General features: G+C 48.4%; 6 protein-coding genes across 6 annotated transcripts; 2 read left to right on the top strand and 4 right to left on the bottom strand.

Moving 5' to 3' along the window:
- Window positions 1-6295: 6295 nt before the first annotated feature.
- Window positions 6296-6584, bottom strand: H6S33_009943 (uncharacterized protein; the record flags this gene model as incomplete). The annotated part of the gene is made up of 2 exons (XM_044841413.1): window positions 6296-6481; window positions 6543-6584. The coding sequence occupies 2 exons, from the start codon at window positions 6582-6584 to the stop codon at window positions 6296-6298; spliced, it is 228 nt and encodes a 75-aa protein (XP_044697086.1).
- Window positions 6585-6611: 27 nt separating this feature from the next.
- H6S33_009942 (uncharacterized protein) lies at window positions 6612-7431 on the bottom strand (the record flags this gene model as incomplete). Its single annotated transcript, XM_044841402.1, has 2 exons — window positions 6612-6632; window positions 6706-7431. 2 exons carry the CDS (start codon window positions 7429-7431, stop codon window positions 6612-6614), a joined length of 747 nt encoding a protein of 248 aa, XP_044697085.1.
- Window positions 7432-7461: 30 nt separating this feature from the next.
- On the bottom strand, window positions 7462-10608 carry H6S33_009941 (uncharacterized protein; the record flags this gene model as incomplete). The annotated part of the gene is made up of 4 exons (XM_044841391.1): window positions 7462-8509; window positions 8604-9901; window positions 10053-10290; window positions 10322-10608. 4 exons carry the CDS (start codon window positions 10606-10608, stop codon window positions 7462-7464), a joined length of 2871 nt encoding a protein of 956 aa, XP_044697084.1.
- Window positions 10609-12081: 1473 nt separating this feature from the next.
- H6S33_009940 (uncharacterized protein) lies at window positions 12082-12896 on the top strand (the record flags this gene model as incomplete). Its single annotated transcript, XM_044841380.1, has 2 exons — window positions 12082-12130; window positions 12451-12896. 2 exons carry the CDS (start codon window positions 12082-12084, stop codon window positions 12894-12896), a joined length of 495 nt encoding a protein of 164 aa, XP_044697083.1.
- Window positions 12897-16216: 3320 nt separating this feature from the next.
- H6S33_009939 (uncharacterized protein) lies at window positions 16217-17122 on the bottom strand (the record flags this gene model as incomplete). Its single annotated transcript, XM_044841369.1, has 1 exon — window positions 16217-17122. One exon carries the CDS (start codon window positions 17120-17122, stop codon window positions 16217-16219), a length of 906 nt encoding a protein of 301 aa, XP_044697082.1.
- Window positions 17123-19089: 1967 nt separating this feature from the next.
- Window positions 19090-21218, top strand: H6S33_009938 (uncharacterized protein; the record flags this gene model as incomplete). The annotated part of the gene is made up of 3 exons (XM_044841936.1): window positions 19090-19108; window positions 19206-19337; window positions 19438-21218. The coding sequence occupies 3 exons, from the start codon at window positions 19090-19092 to the stop codon at window positions 21216-21218; spliced, it is 1932 nt and encodes a 643-aa protein (XP_044697081.1).
- Window positions 21219-22026: the final 808 nt, after the last annotated feature.

Raw genomic sequence — 22026 nt, 5'->3', positions numbered from 1 at the left:
GGTATGGCTTATTTACAGTCCACCCGCAATATTGAAAAGCCTTCCCGATTTTGTGGAGGGGTTGCAAAGATGCCTTGAAGGCAACCCTCCTTCTACTATGGATCATTCATTTGGAGTTTTTTTCCAGTCTTCAATTTTAAAAATCTCAAGTAACTTCTTCAGGTTATCTCGATGGCTCCAAAGGATGTCGTCGATACTCTCAGGACCTCCAACAATATCTTTCAGATTCAGCATTCGAATATCTAACGCCAACTGCCACCCCTAATAATCCAGTATCTACATTGCAGGATCGACCTTGATGGATGCTCTGTATGACTCTTTTATCTGACGTACATGCGTGAGTTTGCTAATATCGGTAGAGTACTGGGGAATGCTAACAAACCGCTCGACATGTCCTCGATAGTATGCTAATATGCGCAATTTGATGAAGTTGAACTGAGACCTTTCTTGTATCTCGTGAATCTCCTCTAATTCTCGCTGATTACCCTAGGAGCCTGAGGAATTTAAGACCTTTATATGACTGAGAGTTTGAGTGATTCATTTTGTTGGATCAGATGTTCCTTACTTGTAGTGGTGTCATATTACATTTGGTGTAGTGAGATATTCAGGTGATCGAACGTAAGTGAGAGGGCGTTATGAATTGCCTATATCAAATAGTTTAGGTCCATTTTGGTATAGGTGTCCTGTGGGATGATGCTGGGTTGGATATAGTCGTGTTTGAGGGTGTATAATTGACCATATTAGGCCGTGTCGGTGAAGTCGGAGAGTGATCCTTTGTCTGTTTGTTCGATAGTGGCGGATTGAGTGTATTGAGTTTCGCTGAACTTTGGAGGTGGAGAACGGCTGGAAGAGGCCTGAGTTGCCCATAGGGAGTTCAGAGAAACCTATGATATGATCGCTCCACTGTTGCGATTTATAGCAGGGGAGACTTTAGATAGGGTTCTTTTCCTGCCGTGTAGATTGGGTGGGGTGGACAGTCAGGAGGGTGTTGGTGATGCTAGTTTGTTTGAACTTGCGGTCACGGAAGTGTTTCTCTCACTTAGCGGACACGACACTCCAGCAGGAAAATCAACTGCTCTAGCGATGAGCCGAATTGAGGAGATAGTACTTGTAGGAGGATGAAGTTTTAAAGTTATTCAGAGGTAGAATTTGTATTGCAAGCTTTAGCGAGCTGGGAGAACAAAGCAGGTTGCATGAACAAGAACGATTACAACTCAGAAACGAGGGTATAAACAACCTCTCTGATGAAGTAATGATTGATTAGATACCAGTAGAGTACGCATTCTAAAGGCATATAGGATCTTATTCTGAAGGTTTTGAACGATGTTTTGAAGTTTTGCGAGCTGGAGGCGAGCGAGGAGAATGGAGAAGGTTGCTTGAAGAGGAAAGATAGAAACAGAACATCAACGAAAGCCAGAATCCTTTTATATATCCAATAACCTCAGTACGAATATGACTTATACACTCCTATAACGGAAACTCATAGAACCCAAAAGAAATCCATGTTACTAATCCTAACCTCATTGCGAAGTACTTCCTCTTTATGCCCTAATAGAGTATCTGACCATTATGCAAAGACGCCGTTACAGATGACCCGTGAAATCTAATGACTCATCGAAGAAATCCCGAAAGAAAAATGATAACAAATGAAACTCTTAACTTATTTTCATTCTTCAAGTTATTAAAATCCGAAAACAAGGACAATTCTTAAAATACTGCAACAGAAAGTAAAAAGATACAATGGTATGATTGAGAATTGAGTATATTGTCCACAACGAGTATTCTCATCTACTCGAAAAACAATATATACATGGGTTTGAGAACAGACTAGATACAAAAAATGTGAAACATATCCTTATAGAATTTCCCGCAACAGATATGGTTGGTGAAGTTAACATCTTGCACGAAACAGTAGGAAAGCCAATATTCATTGGTACCGACTTCCCAATCGGAATGAAAATCTGTACCCAATATCGACGCATCAAGTGAAACAAAGGAAGTGAAAATGGAATAAAATATCTTCAGCAAAAGATAGAGAATTAATTGCTGTAAGAAAGGAAATAGTAGGGGAAAAGAAAGGAATCGTTTTCTACAAATTCCCGTTTCTGTTATCTTATTAATTATTTTCATTTTCTTTTTTTTTTTTTTTTTTATACTTTGGATTCTCAGATATTTGTCGTAACCTCCAGGCTCGTTCCAATGGAAGGCTTCCCGTGGATATTCTGAAAGTGTTCAAACTTGAAGCCTTGAAGATAAATTACAGATCTTGTATAGAAACGGCTACCAACTCTGTAGACACACCCTGGACGGATCTACAGACCACATTTGAACGCCTAGAAACCTTCAAAAATATCAACAGAATGGCTTCCAATCAATGAATCAGCAATCAATTAATCAACCCGCACCCAACCGACACCCGCCAAGCCCGACATCGAGTGATACTCCATGACCGCGACGTGCTCAAAAAACCCGAGTGCCCAGCGAACCTAAAAGGTCCTGCGATGTGCTGTCGCACGTTTTTGTGTATTTGTACGTACGGCTTTGTGAATGACAGTACATGTAGTTCCGCACGTCGAGTCGGCTCCCTACGTCGGGTATTGCGAGTGAGTCATAGAATATCACTCGACGATTAGGCTCGCTCACAGAATATCACTCGCGTCGTACCTAACCCGTGATCAGGGGTGTCAGTCTTGGTTTCTTGTACGTTGCAGGGGATGAGTGAACGTTCAATGATGACCACGTTGTGAACGACATATATCTCTGAGGTCCGGGAAGCACAGAATCATATCACTTGTTCCTGCTGGGGTTAGTTTACCCGTTAATGGCCCTTGCGAGGAACCGTGATGAGGTATGGGCCTGCGCGATGGGAATGAGTATGGGTAGGGCTTTGTATCTGGGCTCATCATGTGGGATGGCGGGCCGTTATCCACGATTAGGCTTAGGATGGCAAAGAACATCCGTCTATTCGGGGTGGATTGATGGGGACGCCTAAGATGTGTTTGCAAAGAAACTCTGCACAGGAGTATTGATGTGAGAAATAGCACCTTAAAATGATAAATCGCAAAGCTGACGCGGTGGCTTGTAGCAGGTCAAGTAATCGGGTGTTAGGGGTTACTCGTGCTGTCTTTATTCTTCTCTCTCATGCTGCCTTATTACACCTCTTGCAGTCCTTCAACTTTTGAGTCTTACTACTTGTTTCGCGAGGATTACCAAAACTGCCAAGGCTACCCTGATGCCCGTTTCTTTATAATTGGTCGGGTTGAGGTTGCAGTCACATGAGAGAAGAAGATAATATGAGTAAGTTATTATGAAATCGGGGGGATGGAAGTGTTCGGTCTGCACCCTACACATCCGCCCTTTCGTATATTTTTCACCAAAACGACTGCCACTACATGTATTGCAATCCCCTCTAACCAGATCAACGCAACCCCCACAGTTACATGTATCGCTTAAACAGTGGTTGTGTTCCATTCAGCCATGCAATCCCTTCAACACTGCGCCAGCCAGGATCAGTGACCATTCGTTGATGCTTCGCAGACAGTAGCGCTGCATGCAGCCACCCATGGTAGCTGATGGCGCGGCTCTCCAATGGAAAATGGTAACGACCCGGCCAGGACGAATGACGGAGGAATATTCGGATCCCGGCGGGTGAACCGAAGATATACCCGGGAGCATCAGCAATCCATCTTGCACCCACTCATATGGACCCACCAGTTGGCTCGAAATATGCGGGCAGCCATCTTTTCATTCTGGATTCGCAGCGCAGACGAGAAGGAGTGCAGCTGTCCTGGCAACGATAGAGCATTGAGCGTGACTGTGTGAGGCTGGCGCGCCATACGGATCAGATCCCCTGGCCAGCGGGCGTCACATATGGAGGCTGGGCTGAGCTAAGCGCGATAGGAGATAGTCAGTACTTTGGCTCAGGTTCCAGATTAGAAGGGAAAGAGGGAGAGGGGGTCAGCACGCTACAAACACCTGGAGATCTAATATTTCTCGGTGTGTGTGGTGGAGTACAATCACATGAGACAAACGCTCCGAGATGGAGGCATGTTCTTGTGCTTGAGGATCGAGGCGAACCGGAATCACACTGTTGAAGAAGCGCTGCAAGAGTCCGGGGGGGGGGGGGGGGGCTCGGTTGAGGATCGAGGGGGGGGGGGGGCACACTGAAACTATAGAAGAACCGCCGTCGTATGGAAAGAAGCTGAAGTGGTCGAGGTTCGATGGCCAACCGGCTACACTCCTACACTCCTCCCATGCATGCATGGCTGTGCTAGGCATGGTGGTTGTTGATGTTGTGGAGAAGAAGAAGAAGAAGAAGAAGAATAGAAGCGCGGTCCTGTTGGTTATATATATATATATACATGTATACTCGTAGGTCTGATACACCTGGCCTTGTGTGCAGAGGACTCTACGTGGTGGGTACAATATACGTATACTTAGCAAGCACAGTTCTAGACGTTGTTGGTAGATGATCGTGCGCGTGTCCTGAGTGGTGGGAAATAAATATAAATCCGCTGTTAATGTTACGCTGTCGTCTATCTACTCTACATGTAACCAACGATCAGGCCCCAAGAGCGACTGCTGTGGAGACGAATCGTGCAGATACCGAACTGGGGTCTCCGTTGCCTTGCGAACGCAAGAGAGGGCAGACATACATGTAATGCACGAAGAGACTGTGTTAGAGCACTTGACCCAACTGTATTCTTTCCTATGCATACATGTATGGTAGAGCTCTGATAAAACATACATGTAGTACATACTACTGCATGCAGCCGGTACACAGCCAAACCCAGTGATGGCTGCCTGATCAGCGCTGGGGGATTCGGGCGAAGATATGGAGCTTTGATCACTTGTTTCCTACATACATATACAACAAGCACCCTCCCGGGAAATACGGATCCATCATCCAACGCCAGGCCATCAACCGTTTGGCTGGAAGACTATGTACATACACTTACTCTACGCGCAGGACGAACTGTGCGAATGGGAAGGCGTCTCGACTTGAAAAAAACCAGGTTGGAGGTGGCTTCAATTGTAGACGCCATTTATTGTGAGCAGTTTTCTAACTCCCCCCCCCCCCCCCCGGGGACGGACAACTGTAGAATGGTGCATGTGGCCGAATCGGCTACATATGTACATGCTGTTACGAGTTCAATTGTTGCCAGAGGTCTGCAGCGCAGTCGAAGAAACAGCGAGACGTAACTAAGTTTCCTCTATACGCGTATTCCACGTGTATTGAATTTCAAAGTTATTTCCTCGTTCACCCCGGCAAATATCACCGATGCCCTTGAGGCGTCCCACTGAAATTAACTAGGAACCCTAACCCTAGGAGATCACCGCGCCCTGCATCCGTACAGCGAGGGTGCTGTGAGTTTGAGCTTTGGAGGCAGACGTTTCGGGTTAGCGATACGACGCCCCGAGAAGAGCCCCCACCCGCTCCAGTTGACGGAGACAATTAAGGGCACAGGACACATACCCCCCCTACGCATCTCCGGCCAGCAGCAGTTCATTCCTCTCTGGCCTTTGGAACCCAAGAGTCTTCTCTGGCGCCCATAGCACCCATGGTTATATATACTGGGCGCGCTCCTGCAACGCTGCATATCGGTGCATTCAATGGGTGTTTCTCCGCGGCTAGAAGCGGATCCGTACTCAATCACTGGGGAGACGGAGTGTAGGTACCTAGAACTGCGGATCCCCCGTCCCAGATTACACACGACCAAAACCTGGGAAGGACACGGGTAAGATCTCAATGTCTTTTTGAACAATAGTAAGGCGGTGTATATATACCGTTATTTCTGGGAAATAAGCCCATGGGCTTAAAGCAAAGTAGTGGTAGAAAAATGCTTGCTGATTGGCTTAAGTCACGGGAATATGCATACACCACCGGTTTTCATTGACTTTCCTTCCACCATTTTGCTACAAGCCCATGGGCTTATTTCCCAGAAATAACAGTATTCCAGGACGTCACAACATGATAATTGGCGTGGGGTGATACCTGAGAACTGACTGATCATGCTCGAAACAGACCCCCCGTTTCTCAGGCCGGAAGTAATGTTACCGGGTCCGTCGGTTATCTCTTTGAGAGTTGCACAGCTTGATAGATTTCGATCATGAAAAGTAAAAGAAAAGAAAAAAGCAAAAGGAGGAAAAAGCAAAGGAAGCTACCCTACATGGCGGGAAAAGAGCAAACAGGTTTAGGTGTGCAACTCGCAATGCAACGACGTCGGAAAAGACAGAAAATAACAAGCTAGGCTGCGGGACAAAAGCAGTCACCAAAGGTCCCGACAAATAGCACTCAAGCGCCCGTATGAATATAACACGCCCACTTGATGGGCTCTTTCCGGGATCTGTCTCGTGGCTTTTTGACTGCAAGATGAAACGAAAGGCTGACATGTCCGCGATCACCTCCGCCGCTGCCCTTGAATAGCTGTTTGTAAAACTCTTCCGCAACTTCACGACGCGCAATTTCGTTTGAAACCCACTGAGTAGCCAAGACATAGATAAAGCGTGCAAGCTGAAAAGCACTCGCAATGTGTATTGACTCGTCCGCAAGAGGGCGAGAAGAGTTCTCGGCGGTCGAGCATCTAGAGAGATAGGCTATCTGCGCGTTTTCAATATTCGCAGCCGAGATTCTTTCGACTGTTAGGTTATCAAGCATTCCTGTGCCATCGTTCAGGAGTAGGCAACTTTGGGAGGGGCTTTTACAGTCAGAAACAGCGTGACAGGCAAAGTGAACTGCTTGGTACCCAGGGAGCTTCCTAATAATGTATTCTGTGCTGGGGACGTTGGCATAGTAACCACGAGGAGGGATGAGCCGGGTCTGCTCAACAGTTGCGGTTTTCTCCGGCGGGCATAGGATAATGCCTTGATGGTTGGGATGTAGGAAGATATAACGTGGCTGTAGGTGTTTTCAGTGGAGCGGCGCGAGTGTCTACCAGCAGCGTGAAACGGAGCCATAGCTAGACCTCCGGTGCCAATCCACCAAACCCGCGGTAACTTGTCGCCCGACATTTTCAGCTGCAGCTCGTTCAGTACAGGCGCTACTGCAGAATCCCATAACCACGACAGAAGTTTGTCCATTTGGGAATTGTTTTCTCCATACTTGGATCTTGCAATGCGCACAAGTGTCGGTATCTTTCTCATCCACGATTCGGCATCTTCGTAAATCAATTGCGGTAGCATAAGAGACTTGATTGAGGTAGCGGTCACGATAATTGCGTCGTTCCTGAACTTTGTGCAAAGAAAAGTTACAATCGGCCCTTCAATAGCCATAGCCATCAATTCGTCGGACCGAGGGGGGAGCTGAAAGCCTTCAAAACCAGGCAGGTCTCGAATATCTGCGACAAGTTCCTCCATACCCCTGACTGAATTCGCTCGGTCCCGATGGTCTTGCAGGTGCTTAGATCTCTGGTGTCTCAACTGGTCAAGCATCTCCGCCATTGGTGGTTCAGTTGAAAGAGGTTAGTCGATTTCTTTGCATAGCCTGTTGAATTTTGTGAAAAGATCCGGATGTGCTTCTTTGAGATTTGATATATCCGTTTCGCTTCTACAATCCATCACCATGCCCATAATCACCCCTCGACCAAATTCCAAGATCCTAAGGCAACACGCCACGTCCTCCTCCCCCGCTTTGAATAATAACTGTATAGTATTCACTACGAGGTCCCTAAACTTTGCCAAGTGATGTTGCTGATCCTTTCTGCGCAAGGACCGTTTGCTGACGTTCCGAAGAAGCATAATAGCACTTTGAAGAATCGGACGCAGCTCCTGCCACATGTGCTTTTCTGCAAGAATCGTGCACAGCAGGGACGCTGCCCGGATACGTTCCTCCACCGGGGATAGGCGGCAGTGCCAGGCTTCGTAAAACGTACTCAGTGCGTAGTAGAGGTCGTGATTGGACTGAGTGGCCGAGTAACGCTTATGTATTGCGGTACCAAGCATCAAGAGATTGGCTGCTCTGCGTGGGTTGTTTCGGGGTGTTTGTGCCACTACCTCTTCGGCATATTTTATGCAATCTTCAAGGTTTTGCATTTTTTGGGACTCGTTATAAGAGTCCAAGAGCAAGACGCTCATGAACATACTTATTCCGCTACGCCGCAACGACCTGTTTTTATCAACTGCGTCAACCGGCACTGTCTTACATGCTTGAATTGCGTCAAGCAGTTCTTGCTGATTATTGGACTTCTTGTACTCCCGACGGACAACTGATAGAAGCGACAGACACTCGGAAAGGTGATCTACTACTTGCGGTTCAAGCTGGGAACCCATTTGAATCATTTCCACAGCTGTGTCAAGGTCCTCTTTATTTCCCCGCTGATCGTACCTCGAGATTAGGAGTGAGCCCAAAAAGGCTGAAAACACAGCTTGGCCCCGGTGGCTAGCTGCTATGATACTCAGTGCCTGCCCGCAGAGATCAATGGAACGGTTCAAGTCGTCAAGACCTCCAAGGAGCTCGAATCTCGTATTGTAATGCGAGGAAAGACGCATCAATAGCTCGACTGACGGATTGCTATTATCCAATGATATAGCTTTCTCAAGATATCCGACTGACGTTTCAAGGTTTATAAATTCGCCGTATCGATTATATATATCGGTCTGTGTACAAGCCCCCAAGGTCGCGCAGTCGGTCACTGAGCTGGTATCTAGGGTCATTGAATCCCTCTGCTAAAGCTATCTCTACGCTCATTTTACCCGCTGTAATGGCCTCCTCAAGCATCGTCATGTCTGCCGAGAGCATGTAGTACTCCCAATGGGTCCTTGACATGTTTGCCAAGGCTATTGCCCTTTCTGAAGCACCAGGTTTTGGAAGAGCTAATATCTTCTTGGCGTATTGGATGCTCCGCTCATAGTCATTGAAATTCTGTAGGTCGGCAAACCGCGCACTTGACATTTCAAATAGGCAGAACCAGCGCGTGAGACGGATAGGATCATCATCAGTCGGGGCTGGACTGGCTTCTTCCAATATGTTGATTGCCCTGTAACGACATCCTTTGCGTTTGAATTTGAATTGCATGATCTCAAGGCAATTGCTCAAAAGGATAATATGCCTTAACCGGAATCGATGGTCTGGAGAGGTTATTGAGTTTTCCAGAGCTTCAATAGCCCCCTCGAGGTCTTTGATATCTTCGGATTGCCGATACTTTAAAATGTGTAAATTGACCGAGGTATCTCGCCGTACTGGAAGATCCTCATTGTCAATGTCGGTTCTATCAACTAATTCTTTCGCATAAACTAGCGCCTGCACAAGATCTTTCACTGTCTTGGATTTCAAATATTTCTCGCCTGTTGAGATGGCGAGCGTTTGGAGCCAGACCTCTCTATCAGAATCCTCGTCCCACATCTCCATGACCACCTCCTTATTCCAGCGAATCATCTCTGAGAGGTCATCATCTGCGCCCAGTAGCTCATATCGCACCTGCATAAGCCCTACCAGCACTTGCGTTACCCTCAGTCGATATGAGTTCGCTGGATCAGCTGCCGCCACTGCCTCTTTACTCAGATCGATTCCCTGGTTGAGGTGTTCTGGTTGCTTGAGTCTCCGGTACTTGATGAAAAGAATCATGCTTGCCTTCGAGAGTCTTTCTGGACGATCTACATTATCCAATGGTAGTTTTCTGGCCGCTGTGAGAGTTACATACAGCCCTTCGTCGAGATCAGCGACGAATTCCGGATTCTGATCATCATTCTTTTCGAAAAAATAGGAAGGAATGAGTTCTTTCACGGTCAGTGCACTACCAAGTGGGCCAGGATCATGCTGCGCAGCGGCGCTCTCCGGGCGTATGGTTTCCAAAGAGAACATGCTTGATAGACGAATAATTTCCTTTTTGAAATCAGCACTAGCTTCTGGCACATGCTGTCCGCCGCTTTCTGTCCCATCTCCTGGGACGCTTCCCGTATAAATCTGTTCGACCCTTGGTAGTCATCCGGGGGTGTCAGTCTTGAAGCAATAACCTTCGACCAGAACGGAGAATGAGAGCCTATAACTAACCCCTCCATTAAGTCTTCCACGTTTCCCTCTGTATTTATTATATCCTTGTGTGCTGATTGTAGACGTTGAACGTCTGCTCTAATTCTCGGATCAATGGTTTCCAAATCCAGCCCTTCGGCCACTCCAAAGCGCCATCCAGGTACACCTGGCCTCCCGTCGTATCAAACATCAGCGCCAGCTGCTGAAACAGATCAACAACATTATCCGCGCCTCCCTCCGGACACGCATTCCCCGCATACATCGGCGATCGATTGCTTGTTTCCGGCTTACTTCTCTGCAGCAGCATCCCCGCGATACTCCCACTAAAATTCCCACACTTCAACAATCCCAAACCTCACACCACACGCCAGAACAGGGTCTTCCACATTTCCATTTCCCATTCCCTCCTTCTCCGCCCCCGCCAATTCCCCACGCATCTTCGCCAGCAACGACTCAACCGACTTCTCCGACCCGATCAGGCGCTCGGCCATCTTGATGGCGATGTTGAGATGCATGGCATTGCCGCCGGAGAGGAACATGCGGTGGAGGCTCTCGATGGTTCTGATTCCGTTGAGGAGGGCTAGGATGCATTGTGCGGTGGTCTGGGTGGGGGTTGGATCGCCCATGTGGGGGTTATCCATGGCTGGAAGTGGGTGGGGGTGAGGTCTCCGAGAGGAGGAGTGGGCGGACGAGGCGTGTATGTGGTGGTGTTGAGGTTGTTGGGGATGGAGGTTGTGGGGGATGGAGGTTGTGGAGGAGGATATACTATTTCGACTTACCTGCAAGAAACACTTTGACCGAGAATTTCACGGTTTATGTTCACCCATCACTACCTCCGGGGGTGAGCATGGTATATATATATGCGTTATTCCCTGCGTTTGTGGGCACATTATCCATGAAGCTATTCCAGATTCATACACGTAGTAACACCGTGGGGGCGTATGACCGATTATTTGCGCGTGTTGCGGGTTTTAATAGCGGAGATGTCTGGATCTGGCGAGGAGCGTTGACTCATATTCGATGCGCTGGGGTAATGATTGGTGGGGCCTGGGGTGGAGAACCATGAGTTCGTCCGGAAACTACGCACATGATGATGATAGTCTACAAGCAGTGCGAAGGACACATGGCTTGAGGGACTCGTATAAAGGAGAGCTAGTTCATGCACGACCATGCTATCATTATTTCCACCTCGTTGCCTCAATTATCAATTCGTCACGGTGGTACCGTATGAGCAAATTCAGGTTTATGTGGGCTTCAGTCAGACTATCTTTGTTAAATATCCGAATAGGTGAGATCTCGAGATCCATCAGTTTTCGGCAATCTGAGAAGGTCACTGCCATGTAACTTGATGCAAGGCTGACACTTCCACTGCCAATTGCAAAACGCACAATATGTAGCCTTGTCCGGGCCGGGGGTGGGGAGCGCCAATGCCACTAAAGGCACAACATCCTACCCAATTTAACAATATTACGAGTTTGAAACTTGAAAGACAGCACTCTCTTTCAATGCAAAAGTAGCCTAAGATACTTTGTAAAATTCAGGACTCCTCCGACACACATCACTCACCTCGAAGCTGCAAGTACCTTCTTGTAGACCGCGAACGTAGTACAATTCAGCTAAGTCAATGACAGCTTCAGACTAACACTCGATAATCCCAACGTCGAGCACCCCGACAACACATCATATTGCTGCATGATTCCTCCAACCTGCTGTGGTGGTTTGTGTCAAGTGCGCAGCGGAAAGATCTACCTGCGTCTCATGCAGGCTGGGCTGCGCACATATTCCCGTGCAGGCTGGATTGATTGACTTGCATATATATGACATGTCGATTTCCACTCCAGCACCACACACGCCCGTGGAATGTTTCACGTTCAGACGTTTCTGATTCGACGCTGCTTAGGATCTACACCGTATCTAACACACGTCAGGAAACAGAAACAGTTCACTCAGCTCAACGCAGATCGAGGTGCAAGCACTCAAGTATTCAAATTCTCTACACCTTCGAATTCCCATCGTCACCTCCAGAAATTAAGAGCCTATATATAACCAAACATATATAAATCCACAGTCAGTCATTCCTCACCACCTCACAGTACGTACAGCGCCGGCCCACAATGACAGCCACCGCGCACATCCTACAGCACCTCCTCCCCCCTCGACTCCGTCCGCCTCGGCCGCCTCGTCCTCAACGGCAAACGCCCGCACCAACAATTCCACGACCTGCTCCCGCCCCGCCCTGACGCCACCGACATCCTCACCACCACGCTCTCCCCCTACTCCGAGACCCGCAAGTTCACCGCCGCCTCCAACCTCCGCTCCTACTCCGGCGAGGCCCTCTCCTTCGCCTTCACGCCACGACGACACCACCGCCACCCTGTCCGGCTCAAAGGTCACCTCCTACGAGCTCAAGAACTCCGAGGCGAGCGCGCGGGTGTTTCTCGACACCTCGATCTCCGGCCGCGACACCGTGTACCTCATCGTAGGCTTCCACGTGCTGCACGACGGCGAGGTGGACAGAACGTCGACCTCGAAAAGGACGGATGGTGCCGCGCAGGGTGAAGCACCGGCGAACCCTGAAGCCCCAGCGCCTGTGGCGCGGCAGATGAGCGGTTCGAGGAGCTCCGGGGACACGCAGCAGCTATCGTACAAGCCGCAGGAGGAGCAGGTGTTTGCCGTGCTGTACCGCAAGGTGAAGCTGCGGTTTTTCTCCGTGCGGAGCGTTGATAACATGGCGCTCGAGGCAGACTGCCGGTGGAACACGTTCTGGGATTGGCAAATTAACTCTATGAGCGTACGCAGGAGAGGGCGGGGGAGGCAGGTGGTGATGGTGCGTATCACGGAGGCGACACTTGTGGATGACGATGTGGAGGGAGAGGAGGGAGAGGAGGAGGAGGAGGCATCGAGGTGGCGGTTGAAAAGCCGGCTTTGATCGCGAATGTGAGGGAGGTTGAGGGAGCTGGCGTCGCCGACGGGGGAGATGCCGAGTAAGAGGCCGGCGGGTGATAGGTGGTGGAGTTCACTGGCTTGAAGACATATTCGAGTGCGCTGTGGTTCTAAATCGGGGCGATATCAGATTCTTTTTGGTTCACGAGTCTCTTCTTTTGAATTTTCTGGGGGCTGGGATATGGTATACACATTACCGCCGGGACCTTTTTAAAGGGATGCGCTGTGGATAGACCAGAGATCGAGCAGGATCGTCGTGGGTATACAGCGAGTAGCTGAGATTTTAATATTGATATGCGGAGGTGTGAGTGCCCGCTAAAGGCCCGAGAGGTCCACCTGCAGAATAGGCTAGAATTGTGGATAAGCACCAATTCCCAAAACCTTTATTGCTAACATAGCTTGACATTCACCTAACCCCTCAGTATGCGAGCGGCACAGCCCCCAATATCTAACGGGCCTTGCATGGGATAGTTCCTGGCTACAATAAATCCAAACAGTACCTTGCCTCATGCTCATCTCTTCCAAACCTCATTGTGCTGCTTCCTGACTTGACTTAGCTCTAAAGAGCACCGTGGTTTCTCTCAGCCCGGGGTTTCCCCGGATTTGGGGCATGTCTCGTTACTCCGGTTCCCCCGTATCCAATCTTACATGACGCGGGCCGGTGAAGGCGATATATTGTGGGTTATGGTTTCTTTTGGTTTTCATTTTTTTTTTTGTAGATTTGTTTTCAAACAATTCATTCCTTTCTTCGTTCCTCCTTTTCTTCTCGTGTGCAGGGAACGGCGAGAGTATTTCTTCTTCGCGAAGAATCACTGCTCTCGGTGGTTTTAAATTTGGACGACACAGCTTCCTCGTTACATATATAGGAGGACAAGTAGTAAGACTATGCGACGTAGTACATAATCACCAGACGCAACAATAAAATACCAATAGACTATCGTGCGGAGCTTTCTGACTTGTGATACTCACAAATGATCACGTTGCTAAACTGTTTGGTGGTATAGTAACTGAGATATATATCTCTTAGGCCTTCAGTCCAAATCGAAGTCGAAATCGTGACCGAACCGGTAGATATGTTCGATCGCAATGCTCTACTAAACGCAGTTCATGTTTATTCTTTCCTCGATCGAGTTTCTTAGATCTCACACGCTAGTAGAAACCTTCACTTGTTCCACTGTAGAGGTGGGTAGAGATTGAACAGTAACCGCGCCCAACATATCTGCCGGTGCGGTCACGATTTATATTTGGACACACCGCCTAAAGGATATGCCCATCTCGTAATTAGAACTGCTATGCTGTTTGGATGTATTGTTTACAGTCTAATTATAGGCTTGACCGGGGGGATAAGGTTCACACTTTCAAAAGTAGGCCCATGCTCTCGTAGTTTGAGTGTGCTGATATGATCTTGTAGTAACAGTGGAGAGATAAGGACGGTACTCTATGAGCCCTCCCACCCAGCGGATGAGCAAACGCTTTAACATAAAATGCTTCAGGGACACCAAACACGAGACGTATGCAGTCAAGCCCCGCCTCCTGGGCCCGCAACAACAAAATGAGTACTCGGATGACCAAGACCGAGTGATAGGCTGTGATCGAGTGATAGCCTGTGATCCACCATTTATTATACGAGACCGCTTTGACCCCCACCACCTCCAACATGAATATACTCAAAAGAAAGTTGCTGGCCGGCTTCACAACTTGCTTCGCCCTTGGGTTTCCATTTCGAGGAATTAAATTCGGGTAAAAAAAAAGATTTGAAATATGCTCCACCGGGGAATTGAACCCACATTACTGGCTGTCGTACTAAGTTTCCTTTCCAATGCATAGACCACTATGCCAAGAGAGCTTGAAGGACTACGTGCAAGAGAGGATGGCAAAGATACATTTTGCATTAATCACAGAGTGTTATCTCAATGGAGTATTTTCAAGTGTGAGATATGCAAAGCGAAATGGGAGGTCCGGCCCCACCAGCGTAATCGTTCCAACATTAGCTACGTACAAGACCGTATCAACATCTGCTTATCATTATACCAGTATCTGATGAGCCCCACTGGGGCGCCTCATTCCATCGCAGAAGTCCTACCAAAGACATGTGGCCAATTGCCCAAAGCTTGAAAATCTGTCTGTAACCAAGCACGAACACTGACCCCGCCAATAACATTTTATTCGTTGTAATGTCCTTTTGTCGTGGACATACCGGTCTAGAGACAGGAGGTTTTGTGGATACATATCAGGGACTTGGAGAGGCTTTCGAACAAGTCGAATAGATGAGCAGAGTAGCTTAGTTAACGGGAGGTGAGCGCTTTCGGATGTGCTCTGTGTAGATGGCACGATCGCGACTGAGAACCCTGGCCATCCAGGAACGTGTGTCCCCGTATGGGAAGGCCAAGTCCCGAGTGGCTCAAGCCCCTTCGTTATAGCTAGGCTCATCCTAAGAGGGTAAAGCCTTGTTACGGGAGATGTGTGTTAGGGTTAGGGTTAGGTTGGTGAACTGTCAGTGTCGCACTAATCGGCGGGTGGTGGTGGTGCACACATCAGACGCTGCCTGGAAAGAATTATTATCTAGATTTACTCTACAGGATACGAAAGGAGCTTTATTGTCATCGATTTTTCGGCAGTACTTCTCCCAGATATCGACCTATGTAAATACTAGTATATAAGATCCAGAACGTCACGCTCCCAGTTGCAAGCGGCAACTAGTGCCAAAACACAGGATATTCAATTCGAAGTTAGTTAGATGGGTACTCATGATATATATATTATAATATCTTACTGGGTTTCCGCAATTGTACAAGTATATGAATCTCGAATTACTCTGCAAATAAATCAGCAATGTTATTGATAAAAGTCTTTTTCTTTCGCAGGGTCCCTCGATCATTCAAACTAGAGTATACAACTCCGGGTCCCTAATGACAATCGCAGCAAGTCGAGGGAGATACCCGAGGGATCCTGGTAGAGTTTGGGAATATTATAATGTCAAAGCCATATATGTATACTCTATACATGCTACTGATATGATGACTTGGTAGATGATGTGACAAAACAAGGAGCAGACGCTTAGCAATTGGGTAGACCCCTTGCAAGTGGTATTTGGGAAACTCTAGTATCCTACAGGCTGATACAAAGTAAGAAAGAATAGAATGGAAAATAATGTATGCATGGTTGATCTAGCTCTGCAATCCAGGAGGTACATATATTGCTGCCTAGCCTTCAACTCAATGAGGCACTAAAAGGTACATGTATACTCCATGCGTGTATGATACACGGATCGTAAGGCCCACGCCTATTAACACTAATACCTCTATATCAAGCCACCGCAACCCATGACATTGTAGCAGAGCGTACGATGGCCCTCCACCAAGTACCCGATATAAGTTTCATACCATTCTTATCATCATTGACCGTTACTGGCTTATAACACAACCTCATTCCCCCAACCTTCTCGTCGAAGTTGATGGCGGATATTCCCACCATCACATTGTCCTTGGTCACCCCTTCCAATGTCTTCCCAAATGGGACGTCCTGTGGGTCAGTCCAAACGTGACTGTTATCCGCAGCAACCGTGCCCTCTCCATCGCCTATTTTGATATTTTCAACCCTCCCACCGGCAACTCCATCTTCCTCCGGCATGAAAGCGAGCCATGAGAACAGGCCTTGGTTCAGGTTTGTCTCGGTCCCTTTCTCGACTACCAACGTGAAGCCGGTCTTCTGCCTCTCTGTGGCAAACGCCTTCAGCTCCCAAGTGCCCTCGAAACCCATCTGGAAGCCACTAATCCACACAAGGACTGTCGGAAGGTGATCACCTTCAAAGGGTGTCTCAAACTCGATCGGAAACTTTGAGGGCATTTTGGAGCGGCGTGACGTCCTGACCGTGCCGGATCGAAACCTGTTGTCTGTGGCCTGGTATGCCAGCCAGGCGCAGCCAGAAGAGCTCATTTGACCATCTCCCCAGACACTGAGGCGGGTATGGAAGTAGTCTCTCTCAATGCATTCGGTAGTTGCCTTGACGCCGATGGCTTTACTTAAGTGGTCGTCGTGCATGGAGAGGTCAAAATGCTTTAATGCAATGACGACGTTTGGAGCATCGAGGTACGCTTTCTTGGGAAGGTTTTGTGTCAAAATAAGATCGGTCTGGTCCTTGATATCTGACCAAGCACGCTCAGATTCTCTGTCGATTACTCCCGCGAAAACTTTGGGAGGATGTTGCGTCATTGCTGTGGCTGGGGTGATCCTGAGAAGACGAAGCGATGGGTAATGCAGTTGAGATGGTACGTCTGTGTAAGATTGACGGAACTTTGTGGGCTGTTATTCGTAAAACCGCTGGCTTTATAGGAGAATGATTGTAATTTAGCTGAGATCAAGATGGGCCGAAGAAGCTGTTTATATCCTGACTGTTTACGCTCCTTTACCTCCGTACTAGTATAGGTACTCTGTACGGCCGTCACAAGAGAGGATATACTCCTCATCGGCATGGCACAATTGCGAAGATTGAGACAGTAGAAGACTCCATTCCCACAGGGATTCATTTCTATGGTCATATCGGGTGTCCTTGAGCCTGTTGGACCCAAACTGCCGTGAACACCACAACGCGCGCCTGCATGAGCTCATATTCCCAGAAATGGTACTGGACCGCCGAATAGTGAATGGGATTCCCCTCCCTGATCAACCCCGCACTCCAATTCTGCTGAATATCACGATGACGGTGTAATCGAATGATCGTTGAACCATGAAGATAAAACACAAATGGAATGTGGCATCCAATGATATTAAGCTATGAAGCCCACGGATATGACTGCGGGCGGTTTCGAAATAATTCCCCAGGGCGCCTCGAAACTACCCATTGGATGAGAACTGACTATACGCCGTCACAATGTATAGATACTCCATGTCCTTAGATATTCACATACCGTATATCCGTAGCTTGAGTGTAATTCTCGCACACTAGGATAAAATGTTCAGCTCCTCTCCCGCATATGCATTCTGCTGATCAAATACACACTCGTATCTTCCCGACGTTTGTAAAAGGAAGTTAACCGCTCTGGCATACCGTAAAATCTAAGAAATTTCGTTGCGCTGCAACAGGGATATTCTACACTAAAACTTGCATATTGACGTCTAAAGACTGCCTCTGGTTGCCTACACCTCTGTTGTCTCGCAACGAATATTCTCAGATTTTGCAGCACCATACTCTACTAAATTGCGGACTTGGCGCGCATTTGTATGGTATGCAATAGTGGATCCTTTTACTCGCGCGTTATGTAGATCACCGAGTTAGACAGGAAGAAATACAATATGGCCTCGATGGGTGGGTTCCGGTGCCTGAGTGAATGCAGAATCTTCCGCCAAGCCTCATCTTGATTGGGCCGGCTGTGCCCTTCCACCACAAAAATCTGCAATTGACCATAAACGTGGGCGGTGATCGACATCATCTCAAGATTGTGTCAAAGCGTAAGGGTCGATCTAAACTAGAGTGTATTGCACGTACTATGTCGCAATTACCCCGCATACTAATGCCGGATTGCATTCATTTTCTATCAAAGTCGAGCTGAAATGTGTATGCAGTACTACGGGCTGCGTTGTCAACTCCAACCTGCGTCTTCAAACAGATTTAGAATCCCGTTCAACTGGATAAACCTCTAAACATGCATTGTCGGTTCGATATCAATGCCGAAAAAGGGAAAAACTGCCGTCTTGAAAACAGGCAGTAGTATTCTTCAATATCATCATGATATGCATGACCGGGAGGAAACTCGGTGTTACATCACCTTTTGAGCCATGAATTGAGCGCATGACTCGATCTTTGTGTGCCTGACGGAGACAGGATGAATGCTCTTCTCCGAGTTAGATTGTAACATAGCACCGGTCACAACTGCCGGGAGAGCAGCCATATGGCTATGGCCTAGACCGGCATTCAAGTATGGCCCCATTCTTTATTCCCAAGGCTTTATGGGAGTCTAGGATGTTATCTCTTCCATGCAGAGGTATCGTGCCTCAATAGGAGCCACTCAAATAGATATAATATTCCCTAATGTCTCTCACAAACTAATATCCAAGTTGAAAAGAGCTTATCCACATCCACTCTGAAGTGATAGCTTGATCCTACCAGACCACGGGTGCTTCTACCATTTCGAATCTCACGCTTCAGGTCGGAGAAGGGTACGCCGGAAATACTGATAACCATGGCCGAAGGAACGAAGTGTACGGTACCTCTGTTTCCTTTCCCGAGACACATAACCTCCTTGACCTTCTCCCTTTTCTTTAAGCTTTGGGACGATCGCTGACATGTGAGATCTAGATGCCGTGCTCATTGACGCAGGATCTAGCGGGTCTCGGGTCTATGTCTATCAATGGGTAGTCAATCGCAGAGAAATGCATAACACTGAGATTGATTTAGTCCCTGGCTATGTCAGCAAAAAGACGAATCCTGGTACGCTCTTGTTCACATCTGCCCTCACCAGTACTGGGAAAGCCACCATCCTGGTGAACAGTCCATCGCAGTGCTAACATCGTCCACCTCTCTCCAACAGGTATTGCCACCTTGGCTCCTGTGATCGCTCCCATCAAGGCAGTCGACCTCGATGCCCCTGTGCATCTCTCTGAACAGCTTCCGCAAGCGACAACTGCTAAGATATCTGCGGAGACACTCGACAGAGTAAAGAAATACCTGGGCCCACTCCTCGACCATGCCTGTACTTTCATTCCAAAGTTGGAGATTAGGACCACTCCGCTGTTTATACTGGCAACGGGTGGCATGCGGCGTATCGAGCTCACCCAATACGAGTCTTATCAGGTCCTCCTCAATGCCATCAACACCTACCTCTCCAGCACGCCCTTTGAGGAGACCACGTATGCCACAATATCCGGCGAGGACGAGGCAATGTATGGCTGGGTGGCTGCGAACTTTGTCGATAAGTCTTTCAAGCCAGACGGCACCCCCCACGGATTCATGGAGCTCGGCGGTGAGAGTGCACAGTTTGCGGTGTCCCTCAAACGTGATGAGAACCACGGTGAATACAATGGCCCCCTCCGTCTGGTGAATATCTGGGGCAAGACCTACGACGTCTATGTCAAGACCTGGATGGGAATCGGGAATGACAGCGCGTGGAAGCGCCACCTCGAGAAGCTGCGCGCAAGTGATAGCGCAATGCCATTTGACCCGTGCCTGCCCAAAGGATACTCGTATCGTCTGTCGGGATGTGACAAGATCGTGATGGGCACTGGAAACTTTGCCGCGTGCATGAAGGAGGCCCTCTCGCTCCTGACTTGTCCCGACCCCCTCTGCCGTGACGGTGATCTGTGCATCTATCGCTGCAAGGCCGGCGGGGACCTCGACAGCCCAGAGTCCGTGGGATGTCTCCTCCGCGACGAAAGCACCGGACACCCGTTGCTGGAGTTCGACAAGGAGAAATTCAGTGGTGCGTCTGTGTACTGGCACGCCACGCATGGCATCTTTCGCAGCTCGAACAACAACGACAAGGAAGATTTCAAGGCGTTCTGGGACACTGTCGTGGATTATTCCAAGAAGGACTGGGAAACCTTGAAGGCCGACAGGCCCAGGGAGCGCGAGTCAAACTACAAGCACCTCCGACGTGGATTCTTCACGGCGGCGATGGTGATGAGTACGCTGTTTCTGGGGTTCGGAATCCCCATGCCCCCACAGGCTGTGAAGGCCGCCCGCGAATTCGCCACCGAGAGAGTAAAGTATGCCAAGATGGCCGCAGAGAATGCGGAGGAGGATGCACAGGATGGATCAAGAGTGGCCTACGCAGCTCTCGAGCGCAAACTGAAGGCGGCGGAGACAGCGGAGGAAAAGGCCATCGAGGCTCAGGCGGCAAAGGAGCAGAAGGATAGGGACAACGGATCGGTCTCACAGGCAGAAATCAACTCGGATATCCAGGAACTCAAGGAGATCTTCCTGGCCATACCCAACGAGCCCAATAGAGAGGACCTCATGTTCGCCTTGCAAGACACCGAGAGAGCAGGCGATCACCTTGAAGATTGCAAACTGAAGGCCAAAGAGGCAAGGAGTGACAGGAAGAAGGCGGCAGATGAGGCAAAACAGGCGTACGACAAGCTTCTCCGCGCAAAAACGAAAAACAGATCTATTACCCGTATGCAGGAGAGAATCTGCAACGGCGAAAATGTAGACCAAAAGTTGGAGGAGGCGTACAATAACCAGAACGACAATACCAAGTACTCCAGTCTCAAGGATGCCGACTGGACACTGGGTAGGATAGTTCTGCATGTCGTTGGTTGCACTCCAAAGATTGTAACAAAGGAGGGGTGGTTTGGTCGAGTGTCCGATTAGTTAAGCGCGTAGGGGTGAGTATAGAGGAGGAATGTAGATGCAGCGACGTGGGGGCAGCCGTGGGGGGGGGGGGGGGGGTTATGTGGGGGAGTTTTCATTGGATCCATGTATACATGTCTAAGGCTATGTGAATGGTCAGTGGGTCGATCATGACGTAGTTTAGGAAGGGTCGAGGAGAAAATATGTACGCTTCACCGGCATTATTCATAAGACGCCTAGCAGCTCATATCATAAATATGATGTCTTATCTGTCAGTCAGATGAAACTGAACTGTTCTGAGACTAAAACGAAAGATCCCATGGCGTCTATCTAGGTTGTAAGATCTATCAAAGTAGTACTAGAGATTATCTGTACCCAGTCTTTGCACCTGGCGACAAATTAATCGATGGTTGAACGGAGGATATGATGGTCTCCCCTGTCGGCGTGATAAAGTGCTTAGATAAGGTTGTAGTAGCTGCAGTGATATATGCATGTACATACCCATAGCAAGGGGCGTAGATATTGATATCTGTCAATTGGGGTTCACGAACACCGTATACTCTGACACCTCGTGTGTATTGGAAAGCTAGTCCCTGATCCATTAAGATATTGGCCTTTTCCCGGTATTTATAGTAAGGAAATCTAACAATCATACAGGTATCTTCAGAGAAGTACATATGTCTTGGATCGTGGCATGCAGCACATGTTCATGTAGTTGACAATTAAGTGCATGTAATCAATTGCACGCAACATCGGTAGAGTATATGTACCAAGCTACATGTACTCTACCGCTGTACTCTACTTCGCCAGGGGACCCCAGTACGCCAAG

The sequence above is a fragment of the Morchella sextelata genome, assembly GCF_020137385.1.
Source record: "Morchella sextelata strain SCLS chromosome Unknown scls_4, whole genome shotgun sequence".
In the NCBI taxonomy this organism is placed as follows: Eukaryota; Fungi; Ascomycota; class Pezizomycetes; order Pezizales; family Morchellaceae; genus Morchella; species Morchella sextelata.
The sequence above is the reverse complement of the archived record's forward strand: the minus strand, read 5'-3'. Positions and strand labels throughout refer to the sequence as shown.